Here is a 19,910-nt window from a genome sequence, read left to right on the forward strand (position 1 = left end):
TTTGTTTTTCCCATAATTTGGACTGTCTCAAGGGGCAAAGAGACTTCACTTCAACTTTTAGTCGTGTATCCTGTTCTCAGTACATACCAGTTGAATTTAATCTGTCATGCCACACAGATGGATAAGGGATTTTGCTTAAAGCCTTGATCCATCTTCTTGTTTATGTTGTAATTTTTGTTATGGTTTGTGCGTTGTATTATATTTCTTTGAGTAGCTAAACGTTTCATGGCAAATATAATGACAATTCCACCCCAGTACTGAGTTAATGAAAAGAGACTTCCCGAACTGCCAATGTTATATTTATGTAATATTTAATTTTTGAAATCCAGTAGCAATTTTAAAATGACATTTCCTGGCACAAATGAGAGTATTAAACATCTTTGTGCTGAATTGCAGCATATTGTGTACACATAACTTCAAACATAATAGGGAAAGAATCTTTTTCATGTGGCATACTGCTGGTCATATACAACATTACATAATAAAACTGTATTTTTACCGAAAAAGAACCATTTGCATATGGCATAGTGCTGGTCATATACAACATAAGACAACTGTATTATTAATGAAACAAGAAACTACTATTTTCACACTGCTTTGTCGTGTCAGTTGCTTTTATTGAAAAGAAAACAAAGAAAAAACAAATATCCTGTTCTTTACTTCTCTCTTTTTCCTTTTTTTTTTAAAAATATTCATTGCCTTTAAATCATAAGTAATGTGCAGAACTGTAGATATTTCCCTGTTACTGCTGTAAAATTCACCTGGGACAGACAGACTTTGTCCTGAACTGCTACAGAAGGCCTTGTAATGTTTACTTAAAAGTACTATAACACTCCACAAAATAGTGATGCTTATGGTGAGAAGAGTGTTCTGAAGATGTTCACAATTTTTGTATGTAGAATAAATTTCTTTTTTTGTACTTTCCAAATGCTTCTGGATACATTTGACGCTTCTGATAAAGACCTGAAAGTTTAATTTGTACCTGAAAGATGTTTGGAAAAAGATTTAGGGAGGAAACCGACAAGTATCGGGGCCATTTTGAACTTAATTAATAATCTTTCTTAAGTGCAGTTCAGTGTGGGAAACATCAAGAGGCTGTTCTGTAGGGAGAGAGAGACTTGCCAAGCACTAAGTGGGACATGGAAGAGTGAAAACAATACTACAGAGGATTAATTATGTTGCTATTAGGAAAGAAGAGACTGCGAGAAGACTGAGGCTTGCCATGAAAGTGCCAGTGCCTTTTGACTTACGAATTCTTTTTATTCTCCAAAATATGCGGTTTACGTTCAATAAGCCTTCATCAGGAACTAAAAAGATCCAGAGATGAAGAGAAACTGAGTCTAATTCATGTGTTATTGTGTTCCAACTTTACTGTGTAAGATCTATGATCAATGACTGTTTTGGATGAAAGAGGTTAAAAAAATACTCAAATGAGGAGAGTGTTACTGCCAAAACAGGAGACGAAAATACAGGTACAGCCGTAAGAAAGCATATTTATAACTAACATGCGAAACAAAGGTTGTTATGCTGAATTTCAAATGATAAGATCACTTTTTGTAAAGTAACATGAGCGTTGACCCTTAAAATTGTATTTCAGATGAATTTTGTCAGTGCAGTTTTATGATGTTGAAATTATGACTGCTAAATAATTCTTGATTTACATCAACCTGTGCACAAAATGTCACATGCCAAGGTCTAAGTTGAGAGTTTAGGGTATATGGAAATGAAACAAGCCATCGGACCTTCACAGTCAGTACAGCTTTAATTGAACATTACTTGAGGCGAAAACTCATATTTCTTGTGTTTCCTTGATCTTTGGAGACTCAAACGTGCTCCCTGCAGAGCCTAATTTTTTCATATGTATAATTAATCGTCAAAGTTATTTATTCATTTGTATCTTTGCCAATTATGGGCTTCTAATTAAAAATTTCAATAATTGATATTTATCTCTGAAAGGGCTCGGTTTCCATATACCTTATGAAAAATGCATGAGCTGAGAAATGGACTTGGTTTTGTTTTGTGTTCTGAGAGAGCTGCATGCTTGGGGCTAGGACCAGGCCACTTTGACTTTTCCTTTTTGAGTCTGCGTTACCCTATGATGTGCTGCTAATATGGGTCCTCTTTCATGGGCCCAAAGCATCTGCTAGACATCATGTGATCTTATAAAAGTCTTCTGCTCTCCCATCCTCAGATACCCTTTTTTTGTTCCTTAATAACATAGTTCAAAGAACAAGCTCCTGTTTCCTTAATAATTTTCTTTTGTCTCTTGGGCACAAGATGACGTCATGCACCATCAAGGCAATAGATATGGAAGGCCAAAAGGGCCAAAACGTGTCAGGGCCTACCAATAGGGCCAACTAATATGTCAACGCGTAATTACGTAATTTACGTGCAGGGTTTGAAATTAACACCCGCCAAATGCGGTTAAACATCAACTGTGGCGTGTAACGTTGTCATATCACTAGCCAATTTGGTGTGTTACTTATGTTTACTCACAGATTTAGCGCAAATACTCAACTCGTGAGTCATCATGATAAATACAGCGTATTGCGCATATTCTGCGCATATCTGGCCTACTTGAATGTGCACGTCACTATGCAACAAATAATGGAGCGTTTGTTAATTTGCATTTAAGCAATAGTGAAGATTAAAAAGCATTTGGTTAACAGAAAAGACTTTACTAAAATTGGTTATTTTCCAAAATCGTGAATTTTTTTATGTTCTATGTATACTGTATTGATCTGTCAACCTAAAACAGATTTTGGGGAAGGAGGAGACGGCTGGATGAAAGGATTTTGTTTAAATAAGAAATGAATGTATGAAATCCAAATTATATATACAGGTCCTTCTAAAAAAATTAGCATATTGTGATAAAGTTCATTATTTTTCATAATGTAATGATAAAAATTTAACTTTCATATATTTTAGATTCATTGCACACCAACTGAAATATTTCAGGTCTTTTATTGTTTTAATACTGATGATTTTGGTATACAGCTCATGAAAACCCAAAATTCCTGTCTCAAAAAATTAGCATATCATGAAAAGGGTCTCTAAACGAGCTATTAACCTAATCATCTGAATCAACTAATTAACTCTAAACACCTGCAAAAGATTCCTAAGGCTTTTAAAAACTCCCAGCCTGTTTCATTACTCAAAACCGCAATCATGGGTAAGACTGCCGACCTGACTGCTGTCCAGAAGGCCATCATTGACACCCTCAAGCAAGAGGGTAAGACAGAAAGAAATTTCTGAACAAATAGGCTGTTCCCAGAGTGCTGTATCAAGGCACCTCAGTGGGAAGTCTGTGGGAAGGAAAAAGTGTGGCAAAAAACGCTGCACAACGAGAAGAGGTGACCGGACCCTGAGGAAGATTGTGGAGAAGGACCGATTCCAGACCTTGGGGGACCTGCGGAAGCAGTGGACTGAGTCTGGAGTAGAAACATCCAGAGCCACCGTGCACAGGCATGTGCAGGAAATGGGCTACAGGTGCCGCATTCCCCAGGTCAAGCCACTTTTGAACCAGAAACAGCGGCAGAAGCGCCTGACCTGGGCTACAGAAAAGCAGCACTGGACTGTTGCTCAGTTTTGCATGTCATTCGGAAATCAAGGTGCCAGAGTCTGGAGGAAGACTGGGGAGAAGGAAATGCCAAAATGCCTGAAGTCCAGTGTCAAGTACCCACAGTCAGTGATGGTCTGGGGTGCCATGTCAGCTGCTGGTGTTGGTCCACTGTGTTTTATCAAGGGCAGGGTCAATACAGCTAGCTATCAGGAGATTTTGGAGCATTTCATGCTTCCATCTGCTGAAAAGCTTTATGGAGATGAAGATTTCATTTTTCAGCACGACCTGGCACCTGCTCACAGTGCCAAAACCACTGGTAAATGGTTTACTGACCATGGTATTACTGTGCTCAATTGGCCTGCCAACTCTCCTGACCTGAACCCCATAGAGAATCTGTGGGATATTGTGAAGAGAAAGTTGAGAGACGCAGGACCCAACACTCTGGTTGAGCTTAAGGCCACTATCGAAGCATCCTGGGCCTCCATAACACCTCAGCAGTGCCACAGGCTGATAGCCTCCATGCCACGCCGCATTGAAGCAGTCATTTCTGCAAAAGGATTCCTGACCAAGTATTGACTATTGAGTGCATAACTGAACATAATTATTTGAAGGTTGACTTTTTTTTTTTTGTATTAAAAACACTTATTTTATTGGTCGGATGAAATATGCTAATTTTTTGAGACAGGAATTTTGGGGTTTCATGAGCTGTATGCCAAATTCATCAGTATTAAAACAATAAAAGACCTGAAATATTTCAGTTGGTGTGCAATGAATCTAAAATATATGAAAGTTTAATTTTTATCATTACATTATGGAAAATAATGAACTTTATCACAATATGCCAATTTTTTGAGAAGGACCTGTATATATAGGCTAAGCTGTGACATTAATTTGGTTTCTTTTTTCTTTTGGCTAGTAGAAGTTCTGAATGGCTGGTAACTTAAAAAATTAGTAGCCAAATTGGCCAGCGAGTGAAAAAGTTAATTTGAAACCCTGTTTATGCATTAATACATAATTACGTTAAATCAATTAAACTAATTGTAAATGTGTAAATTACATGTTAACACGTAAATTACGTGTAATATTTTGGCTTCACACGTTTTGGCCCTATTGGCTTTCCATAAATGGACGACATACTCACAGACTGTACAAATATAATTTGTTTGATTTTAATAGATTTTTCCTTTATTTCCAGTTGTAGTTGGGAAGGGAAGGGTGCTGATAAAATACACAGTTTGCTCGGTCAACAGTGCTAAAGGAGACAGATAGCACTACTTAAGCCAGGCTGAACGGCACTTGTGCCGGATTACAGCAAGCATCACAAATACATTCAGCACGACCACCTCGAGGTGATTGAAGGTTAGACATAGTCGCTGCATGGACAGGCAGTGCTGTTGACACATTGGGAGAGTTGCGTGATTTGAATCTTCAGTTGAGGTCAGTCACACGTCGCAGGGAGCCCATGGTAGGACTTGGACTGCCCCACTCGACGTGCCTCCTGTATTCCCCAGGACGCAGGAAGAACTGGCGGCCAGTGTAGTTGGGGTGCTCATGGAGCATCCAGTAGCCCTCCATGACATTGGCAGAAGAGATGTCTCCGTTGTGGAAACGCTGACGCAGATCAGGGCAATCTTCATTCAGCTCCATTGCCTGACCACCGAAATCGGAGCGCTCAAAGATCTTCATCCTGTAGTTTCCAGTGTACTGAGGAAGAAACAAACAGTGTTATCTATATCTCTCTCTATATATAAAGGTTATGTTTAAAGGTGAAATCATTTTCTACTACTCTGTTTATGCATTTGTAACTTAATTCCCTCCAAAAATGTAAAGCATTGCTCTGATTGATCAGCCCGACATGGCGACATTGCATCAGCCAATAGCCTGAGTATGGGGCGGGATCTATTCTGTTTGGCAGACCAATGGCAGACGAGGTGAGTGTTGTTATATACCTGTAAACCTGTTTGTTATATATATTTTACTATTAAGAACATAAACCGAGTAAACATCTGAAATGTTTAAAGACAAAAATATCAAATAAGAAAAGTACAAAATACTCAAAGAACAACCATTATTTTTGGTGAGCTAGTTCCTCACAAAATAGCCTAACCTCTAACATTTTGATGCAAAGAGAAAAAATATTTCCTATCATTATGGATGCTTTTTAAATAATACTGTCTACTAATGCTGATTATTCAGTAAAGACTCACCGGAGGAACCATGCGGCAGGAGCGAATGCAGTCGTTGAATCCAGCCCAGTGCTTGAAATCAGGGTATTCGCCCTTAGACAGCATGTACTGATATCCAGAAAAGTTGGGCTTCTCGTAGGCCACCCAGCTTCCACTATCTACTCGGATGGAGTTGCAGCGAGAAAAGTGAGTATGCATGTCAGCACAGTCTCCACTGCACTCATAGTGACGGCCCTGGAAGCTTTTGTCTTCAAAGAAAGTAATCTGTTGGATGTTGCAATGAAAGACAAATACAGATTACAGGTCAATTTTAAGTTTGCAGTTTCACTTTTTCTTGAGTATATTATCAGATTTTTATATACATTTGATATAGAAAAACTGAAATGTTCTTTTCAATAGAAGTATTTTGAAAGTATGTTTTATGGTCTGTCCGTTTACATTTTTGTCTTTTGTATTGCACTAAAGTCTACAATGTACAGATTTAATCTCAAATATTAACTGAACACAACAGGACTATTTTAGGCTAATAGCAGTCTTTTTTAATTTCCTTCTCACTTCATTGTAGGAATCAAGTTATTTTGTAACAGAATATGATGGGTACAGTAAAGATCCCTTGTTTTTTCATTACCAATGTTAACAAAGCTGAATTTGCATTGCAGTCCATTATTTTGTCCATAAAATACCCTTAGTGTAAACATGTATGAATATAACTACACACTCCATCAATTAGGGTTAGAAGAACTGTTGCCAAACATATAACATGCTAAAACATAATAATCATTGCAATTTTGATCCAATCATAGACTCTTAAGCATTTGCCTATTTATATCCAAACTGTGACTTTTTTTTTTTTTGGCCGGCCACCAGGGAGTGTATTTTGAAGTAAAAAGCATGCTTTTAGTTTAAGATCCGTATAATTTACTGACACTGTTTGGTCACTTACCTTGCCCATTGTGACTGTTCTCCGAGTGGACCAAATCATTTCTGAGGTCAGGACCTCTTTATAGACCCAGCATGGATCAGGGCTTTGTGTATGACTCACAAAACTCTGTCTGGTCAGCACAATGTGTTCTATAGAGTAAATGCGACTGTAGATCTGCCAGCATGCACCCCCTTTGTGTCTTTGCAAGCTTTGTGCTTTCTCTCTCTCTCTCCCTCTCTCTCCAAAGAGCACCACTGCACTTTTCAGTGCTTGACAAAAAAGTTGCAAACTCTGCTTTTAGTTGCTTCAGGGCTTTATATGTAAATGCAATGAACTAGCAGGGCACATAAATGAGGATAAAATGATAATATGAAACTGGAATATGAATTGATTTAAACAAGATTTAATTGAAATTGTCCTCTCAGATGGGCACAAAGTTCTCGATTTTTTTATCAGCTTGTTTTATGGTTTGGAATGAGATTAAAATGAATTCTTCAACCACGTCAGATTTATAAAGTTGAGTTTGGCTTGCAAACACGATCTTTATTTTCATGTGCATTGGGCAGCGGATCAGTGGATCCTCATTCGAAAGAGAAATGGCAAGCAGAACAAACTTTCTGTTTCCTTTGCTACAGAGTAATTCAAAGCGTATTGAAGAAAAGACAGCATGCGAGAACTGTTTTAATTGGTTTTAATGTCTTTAATGGTAAAAAACAGACCGCTTTTACATTCAACTGCTCCTCATTCTCCTAAAGGAGCCAATCATGGGATTCATGCAACCCCAGTCCATACAGGCTTTGTACTCTCCGGGCCTCAGGAAATACTGACGTCCTCTGTAGTTGGGGTGCTCGTAAAACACCCAGAAGCCCTCCATACAGTTACTGGAGTAGATGCCGTGGTGCCCAAAACGGTCGTAGACATTGGGGCAGTCGTCTGTGAACTCCATCATGTGTCCGTGCATTTCAGGCCTGTTGTAGATTCTCATGCGGTAGGCTCCTCTGTACTGTTGTGTGGGGAGAAAAACCAGCAGTTAGGCTCAATAATCAGGGCAATGCAGACACATTTGAAAGACCAGTTGTCAGAACGTTAGGGAGGCGAAACTCTGAATTCTTTATGTCGCTGTTGAGACTGAGCCTTTGAACATGACTTCCTGCTGTACTGCTGTTTCAAAGATTTTCAAGTAGACGTTTAGTCATTTTTGTCGAACAAACTCTAGTGACAGTGTCATGATTCTTCCACTGCCAAAAACAGAGATGAATGGAATTATGATGAGCTGCGCAGTCATTGGAGTGCGTCTTGCTCCATTTCAAATAACTAACGCTCCTGGTGGACCTGTGAACCTGTTTTTTTCCCCCTGCATATATGAATTACTTCAAAGGGCTCGTTGATTGACGTTGCGTTTTTTAAAGGTGTCTAACTGTGTGAAATAAAACCCATCAGTTTGATTGACTTACTGGGGGGAACATCTGACAAGATCTAATACAATTGTTGAAGCCCATCCAGTGGTGAAAGTCAGGATACTCCCCACGGCCCAGGACGTACTGATACCCCATATAGTTGGGCTTCTCGTAGCCCACCCAATGACCCCCCATGACCCGGAGGGAGTTGCAGCAGTTGAAGTGCCTATAGGTGTCATAGCAGTCAGAAGAGCACTCGTAGGAGCGCCCCTGGAAGTTGCGGCCTTCGTAAAAGATGATCTGATGACAGAAAGGCAATGATTTCAAAAGGTACAGTAGGTAGAAAGGATGTTAGCAAGGATCAGAAAAAAAGTCTTTGAATGAATATCCTGATTCATTTTGTCCAGTTTTAGATATTATATGCATTGTATGGGCCTATATATATTATCTTGTGAGTGAAAATAACATACAGCCGTGTTATGGTTTATAGTCAAGTCATGAGAAACCATGAGTTTGGGATTCCATCAATATGTGATATATAAATTCATGTAAAATTGTATTTTGTAACGTCCCTTTGTATAATATTTGAGATGCACTTGTGGAGTCTTATTCTGCTATCTTCTATCTAGTGTGACAAGCACATTTAAGACTGTATGATTATCAGGTAATTTCTAGCTAATGTAGCATACAACCACATACTATCTTGATGTGAATGGAAATTTTAAACAGCCAGTGTCACTCTAACTTTAAGGTACCACTATCAGCGCCTACCTTTCCCATGATTGCAGAGCAGGATGTCCGCGTCGTTCTGCCGTACTGCCATAGAGGTCCCGGTGGACCTTTTATACTCTTCTATAGATGTATACATGCTGCTGCCAGAGAGACTAGAGTTTACCTTTGAAAACGTCACAGACCTTTCCCATTATTCATTTCTCTAAAAACAACTATAGCCACACTCCCATTATTCCCGAATGCTAGAGTTTACCTATACAAATTCCGCTCACCTCATGAGCCTTACCAGCAAACCAAGCCTTGTTCACCCATGACCTGGTGATGTGCTCTTTTCACAACGGGCCACAAAAGGATCAGGAGGTACTATAAACAGGCCTTTCTGTATATGGAACAATGTGTAGTAAAAATGGCATGTAAACATTTTTTAACTGAGTTCATTTGATTTAAATCAAAGTTCCCTTTACGTAACAGGGTTTTCAAAAGGAGGGGTCCACGGTGGCCGCAAGGGGATGGAGGTTTGAGAAGAGGAGGATTCTATAGCTGTCAAAATGAACATGTTCACCTTAGATATTAATGATATATGTTTATAATAACATGAAAGGCAATTATTTAATATGGCAAAGTATTTAATTTAGCAAAGTATTTATTTTTTTAAATTGTACGTTTTTTGTGGCTCTTGACATCAATACGTTTGAAAACTTTTGAAGAGTCAAATTTCCCCACTTCACATGTTCCTTCCTTCTCTACATACACCTATTTTAAAGAGACTGTCGAAACTGCAGATAAAGCAAACGTTCAACACAGGTTTTTGAAATCCCTATATGGTAGAAGTTGTTCTCCATATAGCTTTGTTTTTTGATGTCATCATCAAATATGCAATTAGAGGGAAACACAACTGTCACATTCTGTTTTGATTGAGGCTAACCAGTTTGACAGACATTTTGTCAACCATTTGGTCTGGAGATTTTTATTGAATTATTTATTTTCAAATGCTGGCATCACAGAGAGTGATTTCATCACAGCACACATTTTGGTACATCTGGTGTCTATTTTTTCCTGCCGTGTGCATTTTCAGCCGTACTCATCTAAGTGATTCTGACACTATTGATTGTTCTGGAATGTGTTGACATAACCTCCGACAATATGTTGCCATCTTTTGCTTCCATAGCCTGAAGAGCCACTCTGATGCAAGGCCTTCATAAGGCTGTGTTGAGGTAGGTCATACATTTCATGTGCATGTGTTTGTATTATTGTGTGATGGTTGTTTCAACTCTAGGACAGTAGACTCTGGCATGTAAGCAAACCCCTCAGCTGACAGGCAAAAGGCCAAAGAGAGTTGGCCTTGTGTTTCTATTCTTTTCAAAGCTCCCCTCATCTCTCCTTTCATCAAGATGAGGAGCAATGCTCTGTTTTGTGTATTGTTTTTCTGCTGGTCTTACTCCAGAGAAAGGCAGCTTTTGTAAAACAATAGCTACACTGTTCTTTGATAGCCACTCTAGCATTGTTTTAAAACACAGCTCAGAGAGTGAGAGTTGTAGTTAGCGCTTTGTTTCTTTATCTGTCAATGGCTTGAGCTGACAGTCACAAACATTATTAATATGTCAGATCTCTTTAAAAATTCTAAAGACTGATTCAAGTTTGAGACCACATTGAAAATCTATTTTAAACCTGGTGATAAACAAAAAAAAAATGAAAAAGTTTTTAAAAACTTAAAACAAAGAAACATTAAAGTGATTATTAAATTAATAAGATTCTCTGCTATTTCTAGATCGCTTGACTAATAAGAAAAATTGCAATATTGATCATTTTACCTCATTAATTTATTTATTTATTTTACACAAACTTGTATAGAGGTAAAGTCATTAAGGCAAAATGTGGACAAAATACTAATACTAATAGCTATTACCAAATACTAAGTACTTATAATTTCAACTTTTTGAATGTAACTTTTTCACTTTATACTGGTACTGTAATTTGTATTTAAAAAAATCTAAATATACAGGACCAGTAAAAAATTTGGAAACATTAAAATGTTTAATGTTTTCGATTAGCACAACTGTTTACAACATTGATAATAACTGAGGATTAAATTAGCATATTAGAATGATTTCTGAAGGATCATTTGACATAGAAGACGAGTAATGGCTAATGAAAATTTCAGCTTTGCCGTCACAGAAATAAATTATATTTTAAAGTATATTCAAATAGAAAACCATTTTTTTAAAATGTTATAATATTTCAATAATAATAATTTTCTGTATTTTTGATTTTTTTCTTTTAAAAATGCAGGCTTGGTGAGCATAAGAGACTTTAAAAATATTAAAAATAGTAATGTTTCCAAACTTTTGACCGGTACTGTATATTTTGGAGGGGGGGGGGGAATCATGCAAAAATCCGACTTTTGGAACCTCTCGTGTACATGATTCATCAGTGTTATGTCTTTTGTGAGGGATGGTCTTTTAATTGAACTTTTTTCCCTGTCTCCTCCTCTTTTTACCTTTTTTCTTGGCTTAGTTAGCGATTTCTGTACCACATGTACTCTGCACTATACAGGAATGGTTCTCTCACATCACAGGCTTGCAAATAGTAATCTTGAAAGCACTACAAGACATTTCCTCCCCACACGGGGCGGAATACTTCAAATAAGACCAAGCTTTCGCTCTTGGTTCCCCCTGGAGAACAAAAAGCCAACACTTAAGATCTTTTGCTGCCTCTCCAGTTGAGAGAGATGGGATGGGAGAGAGAGCGAAATGGAGAGAATTTCTTTGGACACAGGCGGAGATCAACAGTACAGTGTTCTCACAAAAGATTATTTTTAGGTGATAAAATGTGCAAATACACTCATTTCATTTGGTCCAGCTTGAGAAAATGGTTCTATTTTAAAAATATATATATATATATTTTGATTGCAATTTATGCTTGTTAATAATTTTATTATCAGTGTGAAATTTTGGTGAAAAGTTTGGTTAACATGAATTTGAAAATTTCGTAGAATTTCTTTTTACGCGTTTGTAAAACTTGATGATCATGTTCTCAAGCATGAAAATGATCCAAAAAGCATTTTGTGCTTTAATAGAAGACCATCACTGTAAAAAGTGATCAGTTGGCTTAACTTAAAAAAGTGAGGAAATCTGTTGCTTTAAAAATTTTAAATAAACCTTGCATAATTGAAAAAAAATAAGTTATGTGAACTTGATTCCACATAACTTAATTTTTTTAATTGCGTGCACTTAATTTTTTTAATTGCGCATGGTTTATTCACTTAATTTTAAGGCAACAGGTTTTTCCTCACTTTTTTAAAGTTAAGTCAACTAATCACTTTTTACAGTTGGGATCATCAGTACAAAGTTCGCATGATCAGTGTAGCAAATTTACTTATTTGATTAGTGACCTAGAAATAGTACAGAATCTTAAATGTTTTCTAATAACCATAACTATTTTTGTATATATATTTAAAAAAATTCTAAGACCTTTTGTTATTTCCAAGTTTTAATGTTGTCTCAGACTTTTGGACCTAACCAGGTAACCATGAACAGGACTAGTCTTTTGGTTCATCTGAAAACGTAAAGCAAAAAAATGAGGAACTGAGACAAATGGTCTAATTTAGTGACATTACAGGAAAGGCCAAGAAGACTCTTTCAGTATGTCTGACAAAATGGCCAGCAAATACACTGTTAGCTTCTTGATTATAGCATTAAATTGTAATTATATAATCTAGAATTAGGCAGAACAGCACCCAAGTAAACATAATTCATTTTTATTATTTCATGGGTTGAAGACAATATGCAGAAGACTTTGCAGCCCCAGATATGAGTATTTAAAGAAGCCATCAGTGCGGGTTCTTATAAAGAAAATTTGTCATTTTAAGCACTTTATGGTTCTAGGACAAAAGCTCTGCCCTAGTGAATGCCAGCTGCCGCTTCTCTTCATTAGCCTTGTGGGTTTCTACGAACAGGCCTTAATCTGCTGTCGGAGACGGTGTGATGTGGCTGGGCGAGCCAAAGCCTCCCGTGTGAGGGGGAGGAAGACGAGGGCCCTTTGCTGAGAGATCATCCTCCTGTTGTTGTGTGGAGCTGCAGACAGGCCCTGTCTGTCCCTGCCAGTGCACAAGCCTCGCTATCGGCTCCGCCAGACGCTGCCTACGCTTGCCGGCCACTCTGAGAGTGTGCCAGGGACGGCTTTGTGGAGATGTGTCTGATGTGCTCCATCTTTTCTTTTGGAGGATAATTAAAAGAGGAAATAGTGGTTGAATATACACTGAATAATGGAGGGATTGGGGGCGCTTCTGAAGCCATTCAAATGTGCTTATTATTTAGTTTATACTTTGTTTACACGCAGTTCTCTCTCTCTCTCTCTCTCTCTCTCTCTCTCTCTCTCTCTCTCTCTCTCTCTCTCTCTCTCTCTCTCTATCTCTCTCTCTCCTTGGGCGTTTCAAAAACTTTTCTCATTTAATAATGATTTTAGCCCCAGTTTAAGCCCAACATATGTTACTTTTTAAAATACACCACTCTGTTTGTGAAAGAAACCTCTTATGCTCATCCAGGCTGCATTTATTTGATTGAAAATACAATAAACCGTGATTTTATTAGGGTGCACACCTAAAGGAAAATGTGCTTTTCACTACTCTAAAAATATAGCCTACATGTATTTCTCGGCAACGTCATCACTGCTTGCGCACGCAACCGGGAGGCAGATAAAAAACGTGTTTCGTGTATAGATAGTGGTGGTGTCTGTAACGTAAACAAGCGTAACGTAATTTATATAAAAGCAAATTCGGGCTGTCCAGCAGCTGCTAACATTGGCTATTACATTACTAGCCCAACATGATAATTCATAGGTATGTATCCTACATATCACAGTAACTGCAAAATTAAAGACAGACAAACAGATCCAACTAAAATCACGTTTTATTGAGTCAGTTAAATACAAACAATAACGAAAGCTTCAATACTTGGTTGTTGCAGTAGCGGACCAGCTCACCAATCTGGCTTTCTGCCTCTGGTATGCGCACGCACCCTGTAATGTTTGTAAACAGGAAACCCGTGTATGTTTTTATTGAACACTGATGGATCAACCATGGGATCAACACATTTTGAAGGAAAATTATAAATATTTTAATCAATTTAATGCATCCTTGATGAATAAAGGTATTAATGTAAAAAATATATAAGTTTTGAACCATAGGATAACGAACTTTTCCAAGCACCGGTTTGTCAATATTCAGTGCAATTTTGTATCAATGAGGTAATTTCTTGCAATGTGTAAAGGATCATTTTGATGTAATTTAACATGTAATGATTTTGTAATGTTGTGCTATAGAGAATTCCTGAAATTATTTTATGTTTATGATTTTCAGTAGGCCTACTTACATAATTATGTAGCTATTTATAGAATATAGATATAAAAAAATATCTTGATATGGACTGGCCTTTTTTAAAAAACCGTTATTTACTTTTTCTTTTCTTTTTTACACACTGATGTTGCATTATTAGGGCCTTTAACCTCTCATTGCATACATGCAAACATGAGTATGCATCATGGGTAACTGGTTTGTCTTCCCCACATGGTCCAGGTAAAGACAACCTTTCATGTGACGTTTCCCCCACCGTCCCATGGCTCAGAGTTTAAAGAGTAAGTTTCTTTTGTGTGATCTGCCCTCATCTTAAAACAGTCTCTGTGTTTACTGACACATGACAAAAAAAAACTCAGATCTTTTCATCTCCTCTTTTAGAAGGTGGAATCTCCTTACAATGCATCCGTGTGTTTAAGGCAGAGGATGGCAACAACACAAGCAACTTCAATAGAACGCCTTGAACACACGGGGAAAAGGAGCTGCCGATATACCCCAACCTTTCTACAGCCTTAAATATATAATCACATATGATGCCATTTTTTTTGCTTCTTTAAATTTGGCATCAAAGCAAATGTGTTCTGACAACAGTTAGTGACAAGGGCTCCAAAAGAAAAGAGGAAAGTCGGCCGTACCACTCCGTATCAATTATTGCGGCTCTCGACCGGAGTGAAAGAGAGAGAGAGAGAGAAAGCATTGTCATAATGAAATATGTGATTTAAAAAAAAAAAAAGACAGATAAAGGTCGTTCCCATTGTTCTGAAGACTTATGAGTTTGATTGACAGCCTGCAAATTCTCTTCGTTCACTCGTAAAGGAGATCAAAAGACAGTTCTTCTCTTTGCCCAAGGCCACTTGCAATTTATTTAGAAGCCCTGCGCTTGTGTCCCAGCAGGTATCACTGCCGAACCAAGCCACTCAGGATAATCACAATTTTAAGCCGTCTCTCTTTCTTGCTCGCTTTCTTTGTCAAATTAACGTATACAGCCAAGAAGCTGGTTCAGTTCCTTATTGTAACAAAGACAATATTTTGAAATCATGTCTGATTTAAATTGTATAAAAGCTGAATTATGCTTTACAGTGAGGTCTAAAGGTCCACTGAGTCCATGTTGAAAATCTGGGATTCAGAATGTAATTAAAATATTCAAAAATAACTAATTAAACAAATCTGTGACATTGATCATGCAAACTCCTTTCAGTCAACATTCGTGCCCTTTGGAACATTTCAAATGTTGGAGAACATGATCATCAGCTTTTATGGAAGTTCATTCAGCTCCTGTCAAACAAAAGAAAATCTTATTATAAACATTTTGCATGGTTACAGTAGCTACCATATTGATAAAGGACAGGTGCCATTGTTGATTATCATAAGGCCTTTCCGATTGTAGCCGAACACGTGTACATAAGAATATGCTATCGATGGTAGTGGAAGAAGCCACTTTGCTTTGTAACCAGCAATAAATAACACTGTTTATTTCAAAGGGACGCAGCAGTTCTTATGAGCAGAGGAAGGCTTGAAGAAAAATAGGGCATTCATATGGGAGCAGGTGAAGGCATGAAGAAATAAAAGAAAATTGAGAGCAGTGTGAAATTCCTTTTGAGTGGTTTGAAATGAAGTAGCGTTTGAAATAAAATGTTTTGTTCACCTTCGTGCTGGTGCACCATATCTCTCAAAGAGTGTTTGAAAAACCTTACGCATCACATTAATAATACACAGGAGGACGCTTAATGGAGTGTGTGGCTCGTCCCAATATCGATAATGATGAAACTCTACTGATGAAACTGTTTACCCCCTTTGTAATGGCAAATAACGTGCTACTTTTTGTTACCTGTGTTTTTTCCTTTTCTTTTCATTATTTCTTTTGTTAATTTTAAGGTCCAGCTATAATATTTCAATTTGAATACAGTTGATATAATGTGTTATTTGCAAGATATATACCAATAAATATTTTGAGATCAAGCACTCCAGACAAATTTATTTTCAGATAAAGTAGGCCATCCCTGATTTATCAAAAAATTATCCTATATCTTTTATTAAAAACACATGATTTTGATTTATTAACACATATTATCAAAAAAACATATTCCACATTTAACATGAGCCCCGAGCCCAAACCCAAAAGCATATGATGAGTAAAATTCATCAGTTCACACAATGCATGTGTAAAATTCAAAACAACTGATAGAACATGTTGTGTTGATATTATATTTGATAAAATCTTAATATAGGAATATTCAGAAATCAGAATATGGATGAAAATGAACTACAACCTATTAAAAATGGGACTACAACACATGCAAAAACAAATAGGCTAACAGAAATTCAATAAGAGGAACATTTAAAATGGTAACCATATTGTAAAACTTTTTTTCTGTCTGTTTTCTCTAAATTGTGTCCATATTTTAAAGCGTTTTATTCTGCATCTACATTTTGCTCCTCTCATCCTTTCTTCACTCCACAGAATGAACGTAATGCCTCATTTTATTAATTCTGCTCTTTTTTTTCTTTCTTCCAGTTCTGACTTGAATTTTCTAACTACACACTCATTTCTGTTTTCTGAAAAGTAGATTATGCATGTCAACTATAAAATAACCAGTGAATGTCAGTTTATTTAATGAATTTGAGTATAATTACTGAAGGTTAAAGGTCGCCCACTTTACCTGAATCACTGGCCCACTTTATTTTACACATCCAGCCAAAGGGGGCCAGCAATATTTAAACACCAAGAAAACTATTAATGTGTAAACATTTTATACTTTGCATTTTATTCCGTTAAGTAACACACAAAACAGGAACTGTCACAATAATATTTGTTTACATTTTGTGAGCAACCTTATATTTCGAAGTTAAACATGTCAGCTGTGGATAGGCTACTCTGGATTGACAATATTAATTTCACGATTTTAATCGGTATTGATATGGTTTCTAAATCTAAAATCTTTTAGTCAGTGTTTTCTGTTTATGCGTGAACAAAACAGTTGTAGCGTGCCTGCCATCCAATAATTGCAAAAAAACGGTACTTTGTTACTTTTATATAAAGCAGTCTCAACTTAAAAAAAAAGCTGTCGATTTTATTATGAATTGTGGCGCTCTTTATACGGCGTGACAGATTCAAGTTCAAGAGGCAGCGCGGATCACGTGAACAGATTATCATTTGATCTCTCTACTACTAGTTACAGCACGAAATAAACATGAGCGAACAGCAAAAGGTAGGCATATGTTGAAAGATGCATTATCGAAATGAATCCTGTCTCATGTAATCGCTTTCAGTGTTTGAACAGGTAAAGACGTCAATAAAACAGGCTTTACATTGTAACTTACATTACACCCATAACGAAAACGCGAATTCTGTTAATTTTTGTAAACTTGTGTTTTTAATAAGTAGGCTAACAGACAAAACAGCTCGGTGTGTGCAGTGTACGTTGTTGAACAAAACGTTGAAGTATGGTCAAGTTATGTTTAACACAGGCTTTATTTTACTCATAAATTGAAAAACCCCATTTTAAAAAAAAACATAAAGGTTCAGGGAACCAACGTCGAATTAGACTTCCGGGTTCTGACGCCATACCTGTGAAACAAATCTATTAAAAAGCTGATACTAAAAACTGTGTAAATGTTCAACTGTGTAAAATTCAATTTAAATGTTTGTAGGCCTACAACTCAGTTTTAGCTATTTGAGTGTTGATTATCAAGTAAGTTTAATTAATTAATAAATAATTTATTACTTATTCTCAGCTTTCGGTTTCATCCCAGAATTTTCCATTTCGGTGCATCCCTAAATAATGCTGCTGCATCCAACAGGGACACCGTTCAAACTGTTTCCCTTTCACACCACTAGAGTGCAGTAGAGCTCTCTCTCTCTCTCTCTCTCTCTCTCTCTCTCTCTCTCTCTCTCTCTCTCTCTCTCTCTCTCTCTCTCTCTCTCTCTCTCTCTCTCTCTCTCTCTCTCTCTCTCTCTCTCTCTCTCTCTCTCTCTATTTGTAAAATAATTCCTGGAAGTGTGCAGACAGATATGTATTTACTGGCTGTGTCATCTCTCTGTGCTCTAAATCCTATCAGCTGCAGCAGGTGCTGTGCTGGGCTCAGATTCAGACGCAAGTCATTTTAAACAGCTGCTGTGAGGGAGCTGACCTGGAGCACAGGCCACAGCGGGCATTCATACACAAATACACACGCTCTCTTATACAAACAAAGATATATGCACACACAGCACACATGCACATATGTAAAAGCTTTTTGTTTCGGTGCTGCAACATCCTGGCATGTTGCATGTTCAGATTAGTGCCCGGACTTTTATTTGGCTTTGAAATGTACGTTAAACTTTTTGGACACATTGGAAATAAAATATAAATATAATATTTACTGCAAATATGGCCTCAGCAGTCATGTTAATGCTGTCACATTTCATCATTATTTTCAAGAAATGGTGATACTGACTGCGTAAAATACATCACAATTATAAACTAATAAATTAAATACAGAGCATTAGATCAAACATAATTTCTATCACAATTCTCACCAAAATATTTTACCCAAAACCAGTAAAAAATAGTTTTTTGAGTATGCATGTTAAAATAACATTAAAAAACGATATCTTTATATGCATGGCAGAAATGCAAGTATGCCATTCAGCTACATTGTTGTCACATGACCTGACTCCATTTGTCACATGACCTCATAATGTTGCATGTGTAAATCAGTGAGGTGTCCAGATGGATCATGCCTTAGGCCAAGTCCAATTTTCATAACTTTAAATGAGATTTAAAGAGATGTTGTGACTCCTGCTTATTTTTTAATTAATGCTTAACACAATACACAAATAATAACAGATAACAACAGAATACAAAAACAACAAAAAACACTAACAATGGTGTATTAATCATTGTGTATTAATCTACACAATGGATTAATATATCAATTAAACATATTGACAAATTATGAGAATTACAAAAAAGGAAATAAATTACAAACAGATAATGTTTTTAAGGCTTTTTTGTTTCTCAGACAACTTAATTGAAAAGAGGTATTTTTCAAGTTCTTACACAAATATAAGAAAGAAGGGTTTGGCATTTAGATATTTATATTTATGAATATGGAATTTTGCTAGTAACAAGATCATAATTACTTAAAAATGACCTTTTTTAGATTGATATTCCTGCTTATTCATGTGTCATGCATTGCATTTTATGATGTATGCCAGTGTGCTCTGACAAATTTTGGCAAATTGGCGATCTGGTTATTTCAAGCATACAGAAATTTTGCATATTGTGCTGAAAGAGTAAGAGTAATTGTCTGGGTCATGACTGCGTGTGTAAGAAGAAGCCGAGTCTCAGTTGGTGAACTGATTAGAACTTTGAGATTGTTTGAAAGACCCGAAGAATCAAGAGCGACTTGCAGCAGCATCCCTGGAAATGCCTGCAGGTCCTCAGAGAAGATCAGCAAATTAAAAAAGGCAGGGAAATAACACAAATTCCCACCATCAATACCGTGCTTCTTATTCTTTTTGCTTTCAACTTTTGTTTTTCCCTTCTTTCAGCTCTCTCTCTCTCTCTACTCCCATCACACTGTTGTTTTCTTAGTATGTTTTTCTCTCATTCTGCCTTTTCTGTCGCTGAGCACTGCAGCCACTTTCAAAGGCTCGGCTGTCACGCGTCGGCTTTGAGAGCTAGTTTAATTTTTAACGTACATGTTGTCAGGGTGCCGTCAGCTGTGATTGACAGGTTCGTCCCAGAGCAGCCTTGCTTGGCAGGCTGGCGTCTTT

The 19,910-nt window shown here is 37.0% G+C and overlaps 3 protein-coding genes across 3 annotated transcripts in view; all 3 read right to left on the reverse strand.

Annotated features, from left to right (window-relative positions):
- The window catches only part of entpd1 (ectonucleoside triphosphate diphosphohydrolase 1), a 266,701-nt gene that overhangs the window by 51,387 nt on the left and 195,404 nt on the right, over positions 1–19,910 (reverse strand). The gene's annotated exons all lie outside the window — the stretch shown is intronic.
- On the reverse strand, positions 4,721–6,796 carry crygmx (crystallin, gamma MX). Its single transcript, XM_056268818.1, has 3 exons — positions 6,692–6,796; positions 5,770–6,012; positions 4,721–5,266 (listed from the first exon to the last, which is right to left on the reverse strand). The coding sequence occupies exons 1-3, from the start codon at positions 6,728–6,730 to the stop codon at positions 4,991–4,993; spliced, it is 558 nt and encodes a 185-aa protein (XP_056124793.1). The 5' UTR covers positions 6,731–6,796; the 3' UTR covers positions 4,721–4,990.
- On the reverse strand, positions 7,360–8,945 carry crygmxl2 (crystallin, gamma MX, like 2). Its single transcript, XM_056268819.1, has 3 exons — positions 8,839–8,945; positions 8,125–8,367; positions 7,360–7,673 (listed from the first exon to the last, which is right to left on the reverse strand). Exons 1-3 carry the CDS (start codon positions 8,845–8,847, stop codon positions 7,401–7,403), a joined length of 525 nt encoding a protein of 174 aa, XP_056124794.1. The 5' UTR covers positions 8,848–8,945; the 3' UTR covers positions 7,360–7,400.

This window comes from Rhinichthys klamathensis, unplaced genomic scaffold (genome assembly GCF_029890125.1).
Source record: "Rhinichthys klamathensis goyatoka isolate OS25496 unplaced genomic scaffold, OSU_Roscu_1.1 h1tg000277l_1, whole genome shotgun sequence".
Lineage (NCBI taxonomy): Eukaryota > Metazoa > Chordata > Actinopteri > Cypriniformes > Leuciscidae > Rhinichthys > Rhinichthys klamathensis.